The sequence below is a fragment of the Phyllopteryx taeniolatus genome, chromosome 11 (genome assembly GCF_024500385.1).
Source record: "Phyllopteryx taeniolatus isolate TA_2022b chromosome 11, UOR_Ptae_1.2, whole genome shotgun sequence".
Taxonomy (NCBI): Eukaryota; Metazoa; Chordata; class Actinopteri; order Syngnathiformes; family Syngnathidae; genus Phyllopteryx; species Phyllopteryx taeniolatus.
This window is the reverse complement of record NC_084512.1, coordinates 22,757,663-22,764,870: the sequence shown is the minus strand read 5'-3', so window position 1 is coordinate 22,764,870 and position 7,208 is coordinate 22,757,663. Positions and strand designations below refer to the sequence as shown.

The window sequence follows — 7,208 nt, the reverse complement described above, 5'->3', positions numbered from 1 at the left end:
TAACTATTTGCATCTAGGATGCATGTAGCCATGTAAGGATATACATTGTGTAATTTTCATGTATGATGTGTGTGATCTGAACATGCATCGATCGGGCCAGCTGGAGCAAAGGGACGGTGGGACCGCCCTGCACACTCACCCTGCCTTCCTCCTCCTCTTCCGACTCCCTTTTTTTTTTTTTATGCGGTGGTCCAGCCCCCCCTTCCCCCCCCCCGTCCTTTCGGGAGGAGGAGAACTCTTGATTTACTTTTACTTGGCTGTCATGTTTCAGAAGCTCCCAGACCGCTCGAGAGCCACCCTTGTCCTTATGGCTGCATGGGACTTTTCTCTCTACAGTATCTAACTTAGAAAAAACAAACATAAAAAAAAAAAACAGTGGACAGTCTTCGGTAAACTTCCTCTTGGCTTTCATGGGCAGACGTTGTGTTTTGATTTGGTAGTGTAACGTTCACTTGTGTCGAGATGCAGCTCAGGACAGTGCTTGACGTCAATGTTGTGGATGTGCAGAAGAGGAGGAATCCCTCCAAACACTATGTAAGTTGGACGAATACTCCCAATATAACAGCTATACTTAATTTCCCTGAAGCCTGTCAACAAACTTCACAAAGTTAGATGGGATGCGCTTTTTTAATTCATCATTATTAGGTTACATTTAAATTCATCCCCAAAATAAGCTTGCTGAATACTTAATAACCATAACCTGTGCCACAGTTTAGCTGTATATAGTATTTACTCATTTTCAATGTAAGTGTATAAGTTTACATAATATGTGTCACAGAAAAGAATATAGGGCTCAATAGACTCATTACAGGAGCTGAAAACATGCATTGATATAACATCATGTATATTTTAACAAGCAATTATATGTTGTTGTTTTTTTTTTTAAACTTCTTCAGGGGTTTAATGGAGTCATGTTTGAAGGAAGTTTGGATAACCGTTGAAATAGTCCTGTGAAGCCACAGAGTTTATAAGCCAAAAGTAAATGAGCTAAACCACTGCATTAACTATACTAAGTAAATTAACTAAAACCACTGTCTACACACCAGTCATAAGTAGTGCTTACCATAACCAAAGAAAATGAGCACCCTGCTGTATAGAATCACACGTAACCATTTGTTAAATGTTTAGTTACTGAGGTGTGAATGTGCACTAGGGGTTGAATCGATTTGTCGACTCGTCGGCCAGTCGACCTAATTACTTACATTCAATTTATTATTATTATTATTTATTATTTAATGATATTTAATGCTTGACGTTGACTAATCACGTATTTTTGGCACCACGTCTTCTGATCGACCAATTTGCAGAGGACTCACGATTCGTTCGCCCGTCTGCTGCCGTCACCGGACAAACGCGCTATAGAGCAGCGAAACGTCCGTCCGGCAAATCGACACAGTCTTCATAAATCTGCGTTGGGCCCTTGCGGATGAGAATATAGTAATAATAATAACAATAATAATAATAATAATAATAATCCATGTCCCAGAGCCTCGAATATGACTGCGTTGCATTGCATGTTATGGTCTTGGGATCATTTTGCTGATTTAAGTAACAACACATGTCTCAGTGGGACCCCAAAAGTCAATTCGTCCAAAGGATGAAATTGGATTAATTAACCTGAGAGTTAGGATCAATTGCCTCATCCATCTCCTGCTGAGAAGGGATCTCCCCAAGGCCCCTACAAGCAGAAGGCACACACTGACAATCCCCAGGGAAGGAAGCCGGACGTTAGGGAAGTCCCCTTTAGGGAAGTAGAGGAAGAAAAAAACCCATCTCATTATCAATGAGCTAAGCAACTGAAAATGCTTATCCGGTCGAAGGGAGGAAAGAAGCAACCCTTTGTCTTTTGTCCTTCCTCACTCTTCGAGTGTAACTTCCTTCCAGGGACTGACAGGACTGGAGCCCACGGCAGCTCATCCTTGTTTACAAGTGCTTGAGTTCGATCCAAAGGCAACTTCTTAACCAATACTCTCTACAGTGGAACCTCAAAAATCAAACGCAATTGCTTTGGTAAGGAATTCATTTGTTTTGGGTCTAATGGTGACCGTCATAAAAGTTTAGCACAACTAAAGCAAAGTAAAACTACTCACCTTCTGAGGAGATGAAAGGTGTAACATAAAGTTGTCACTTAGCGCTGCGTGCAGTAATCCGCCGTTATTCGCAGGTGATAGGGACCGAGCTCTGCCGTAAACAGAAATAAATGCAGGTGATTGACGCCCCCCCCCCCCCCAAAAAAAAATTGTCATGACTGCCTATATTAATAGTTTAGAATATCAGGGGTGTCACACTCATTTTTATTGCGGGCTACATTGTAGCAGGCAAAACTTTGCTTTGCTTTCTTCCCTGACAAACAAAGCTTGTTTCTCAGTTGCGATGTATCACTTCAACATACTACCTTGTTACTGTGCTATTTTCCTATTTAAACTGGGCTTTGATAGCATCTTGTGGCATCTTAGGGCGTTTCAGAAAGAGCACAAAAAGCACAAAAAGCACAAATAGGTATATCGATAAAAACATTTTTTTTTTTAGCAAATAGCTGTGTATACGTTGCACAGATAAAAAAAAACAAAAATAGGTGAATTAGTGAATAGTGAGCCGCTTACATGCACACATACATACGACGCTTACCACACTTTCGGTATGTAAATTTCATGATAGTGGGCAGGATCTACGCAGTCTATGTACAATCGTAACAGTATCATTGGTAACGAGTACTAGATTTTGTATGGGAAAGATGCAGCAAGTTACTTTGTAATGCGGGGCTTCCTTTTTTTTTTTTTTTGTGAATGACATTTTACGACATTAAAAACACATCGACACATGCTGTGTATATAATTAGTGAACCGCTGGAGAGCCTGCGTAATAAACTGAAGTGCAGGCTGACTTTCAAACTCATCCTTGCAGATTGTCGCCATATGTGTGAACGCTGCGTGTCTAAACCCTCGGCGCGCCCCCACGTGCTTGGATTGAAATGCATTAGGTTCAGCCATCTGTTTCCAAAACCTCAAAACTGCTCAAAAGTGTGTTTTGGCCCTTAATTGTTCATGCAAATAAAGAATGTGTTATGGGAGAAATGTCTGGCAACTGTGTTTTGTCCCGTAAGTGACTGATGTCTGCTACACAAATGGTATTCCCAGTGCAGCTTCTGAATGTGTAAACATTTCACTGCTGTCAGTGCACTGACACAATTGGAGCGTGTAGTCCCCCCCCCCTACCCCCCCGGCTCTCCCCCCTCAGAATCTGAGTCTTTGATCGACAAGAGCCATGCTCATGCATCTTAATCATAACCAGTGATTTACAGGCATGGCACATTACCTGATATCCATTGACCCTGGCATCAACTCACATGGCTTTCCAATGTGTCAGTGAAGCGCACCTACTTTAATGAGTTTACTAGACCTTTGTCGAACTCCTCAAGTTAATACGGGAGGGAATGCGCCTTTTTGTGTGCGTGTGTCACTTGAGTAAACACAGCTCAAGCGGTGCCGCTGTGGCGTCTCTCGCAAAGGGACTTAATGCCTGTCTCGTTTGCGCTTCTCTCACTAGGTGTACCTTATCAATGTGACCTACTCGGACTCCACTTCTCATGTCATCTACAGGAGATACAGCAAATTCTTTGACCTACAGGTATGTCATGGAAGCAACACACAAATAAGTCTTTTTTAGAAGTGATAAGGCTTGAGGATTATTTATGTTGCCGGTTTTGCCATTAAACCCATTGGTTGTCTTCTGTTTGACCTTTAGATCATTACTTTGTGTTCAGATGATGGATGGTCTCAAGACTAATGGAGCCCCCCCTTGCAAATAAGTGTATAGACGAAATCCAGTCAACAGCTGTATCACATTCATTCGCTTAAAGGGAGGGAGGGGAGGTACAAAACATGTCAGATGGAATGTAGGGTGCAAGGTGGGGGCTTACAGGTTGATGGGGGCTAACCAGCCTGAAGAAAACAACACTGAGATCTTTAAAACCTTGTGGTACAATTCGGTTCAGTTCGAACCAGGTAAATCCTAATCAGGCCGGCATTTACCTCGCTGGCTTACAGTGTCTGTAAACAAGAAACAATGCTTTCAATCCCCCTTCTGTTATAATCCACAGTTGTTGTGCTTTCTTCCCATTCAATTCCTTCATTGTAACATGAACAAAAGTGGCCACTGCTCTGCCAATCATTCAGCAGACAGCGGCATGTCCAGATCCACCCTCCACAAGCGTACCGAGGCAAACCACTGACTCCCAAACAAATGGGTATTGAAAAATGCTGTCGGATTTGCAATGGAAACAAAGTAAAAGGCGTACCGTACCGAGCTGAGTTGAAGCGTAATGCTTGGAGGATTAAGGAAGGATTAAGCAGTCCAAACAAACACTAGAGTCATGTTTCCAGTGTAGAATTGAGTTAAGGTCAGTTTGGTTTCCATTGTCAAAACCCATAGAGGGTACCAAAACTAACCAATCTGTTCCACTTTTTGGCACCTTTCCACCAGGTTACAAACTTACATTGGTGCTGTACAGTATGGTAGTTGTAGCGTGGCTCTAGATATGCTGCAGTCACTTGATAGATTCTCACAATGAGAATGGAATGGTAAGAACCTAAAAGCTAAAAAAAGGGTTTGTGTGTGGTTTCTGGATGGTGTCCGCACAAGTTGCAAACCGTACAGTCACAAACTGAACTGATAATAGGAGATACAGTGGCATACAACATCTAGATTGGGGTTTTGCAAACTGATCTGCAGAGGTGAGATTTAGTTGCATATGATGTGCAAGTCTTAAATTTACTATGGGCCTATTTTTGTGACATGCGTCAATCTGGCCCGGCGGGCGGCGCAACTGTGCTCTCGGGGCGTGTTAGACCGGGGTTGGTAATTTCATAGACAAGCGTATCCTAGCAGATCCGAGAGTGGGAGGGATGCACCACTGTGGGTGCGTTTACAGCCAACTGAATTCGCCGCCCATAGAAACAACTCCTCTCATTCCCTTAAAATGTGGCGCAATGACAGTCTCGACGGTGAAGAAGAGGACGATGCGTAATTGTCACTGCTCTTGGCCGGTGTGGCAACAGACAATGTGAGCGGGTACCCTTATTAAATACAGTATCACCTGGTGATAAGTGCTGGCGATTTAAATATGTCAGTGAATCTCAGTATGTGCCCTGATCAAATTCACCAAAATTGCATTAGATCAGCAGTCTACCTTGCGCCAAGATTTCGACGTGGTTTGAGCAGGGGTAAGCTTCGACTGACTTTCTGCCACCCCGCTGGGCGCATCTCCAAGGACACCCGCTCGCTGCGCCGGAACACCTAGCTTGGTGCGGACCGGTCTGCCAAATTGGCAAACATGCACAGCGAGCGTCGCAGTTGCCCGAAAATCCCCCACGTCTGCTGATCTGTACCTCTTGGTGGACCGACCTCTTTGGTAGGCTTAGGGAGTACAGCAGAGGAAACCCTTTGTTCTGCGGTCCCATGCTAATATCCAGGAAATGTGTCTGTGTGTTTGATGGCAACAAGAGTTTCGCTCACGTTTCTGTCAACACTCCTCATTATGTTCATAGATGGCTGCTGCTGAGGTGTTTTTGTTAATGACTATGGTTATATGTGAGGATCAGCACTCCGCAGCTGTGCATGCAAAGTGGGTGGGAAAGTGTATTTTGATAAAGCGTGTGAAGCACACTGGGGGGTGATGACAATATTTTGATTGATTGTTGAGCAGGTGCACCTTAGGAAAGGGGAAAAGTAATTGAGTGAGGATTAGTAAACTAAAACCAAGAGAAAGGGGGTGTAGTTAGGAATAACACTGACAAATTCCTCCTAAAACTGATGCTGGAATCCTGACAGAAAGACGCTGTGTCAGTATTTTGAATCCATCATGTTGCAACCCATCCACAGATGTATCCGAATATTTCGCTTTCCTCAAACCAGAAACTGAGCTTTTGTTTGTGCGTCGGCCAATCAACACCTACTACCCAACCCCGGACGCCTTCTTGGTTTTTGGAGCACAATTGCTTGTTGTATGCTCTCTGGAAGCGGACAGAGCCAAAATAAAAATAAAGAGCCATTTGACACCCTGGTCTGACAAACGTGTTCATGATCTCATCAGATCAGAATCAGAATCATCTTTATTTGCCAAGTATGTCCAAAAAACACACAAGGAATTTGTCTCCGGTATTTGGAGACGCTCTAGTAGGACAACAGACAGTCAATTGACAGAGAACACTTTTGAGACATAAAGACATTGACAAAAACAGTCACTGAGCAATCAAGGGTTGCTAGTTATCTGGTAATGCCGGCCGGTCCAAATTATTATTTTTTTTGGACAATTGTGCAAAAAGATGCAGAGTCCTCTAGCACTTAGAACAGTTCGTATGACAAATCTCACAATAGTCCGGTGCAATGACCATTGTGCAAAGGGCGCCGAAACCCCAAGGAGTGTATGCGGTTTAAAGTGACGAGTAGTGCGATAATCTGGGAGAATGTTGATTGCGCAAATGTTGCACTAACTATAACTATCCATTCAGTAGAAAACAAAAAAAGGTCACAGAGTGGACAATTATCAGCAGGCACTGTTGTAGACATGGTCTTAATACCTGTCCAAAGAAGACATGAAGACTAAGAATCCATTTGTGTTGTAAATGTTTTCAAAGCTCTCCACTAGTGCACTTAGCATAGCTCATAACAGCCCCTCCGGGTAACAATCATCATATATTATCCGCCTCTTCGCCTTTTTTCTTCCTTGCTGCTTAACTCAAATGTGGTTTGCCCTCCCTAATACATGTGCAGACGAAAGCACATTAAGGTATTTTCATGTCAGAATAGTGCTGAGCACAGATCTATTTTTTCACCCCACTGTTTTATTGAAGCGGTCAGTGTGTCAAGCAGAGTTTACCCTCTGAGAGAAGCAGAAGGGAGTTTTCAGCCTCCACACCCTGAAGCCTCAGTGGATTGAGCGCATGGGTTTTTGCTGCATTCCACAGGAGGATTTGGGAGTGTGCGACCTGGTTTGCCTTTGCCTTTTGGACTGAAACCTCCCCAAAAGTCTGTTAGTTGCCATTATTTTTGGATTGCGGAATCAGATTGCGATCGGTCTTACCCTGTCTGCATTCTATGGGATTTAATGCAAAACAGACTGAGTGATGAGAGCCAAAAAACAGATGTGTTTGACGAGGCAATTGTAAATGCAGCTTCTGATACGGCACACATTGTGAAGTTATATCACT

The 7,208-nt window shown here is 43.3% G+C and overlaps 1 protein-coding gene across 3 annotated transcripts in view; it reads left to right on the top strand.

The window, feature by feature from the left end:
• The first annotated feature begins 248 nt into the window (after positions 1–248).
• The window catches only part of LOC133485399 (SH3 and PX domain-containing protein 2A-like), a 55,230-nt gene continuing 48,270 nt past the window's right edge, over positions 249–7,208 (top strand). For 2 of the 3 annotated variants that reach the window (XM_061788998.1, XM_061788997.1), the window contains exons 1-2: positions 249–534; positions 3,547–3,627. In XM_061788998.1, coding sequence (XP_061644982.1) covers positions 463–534; positions 3,547–3,627 — 153 coding nt within the window. In that variant the 5' untranslated portion in view covers positions 249–462. Of the gene's footprint in view, positions 535–1,910; positions 2,011–3,546; positions 3,628–7,208 lie in introns of those variants that run through there. The other variant, XM_061788999.1, reaches the window with a different exon arrangement.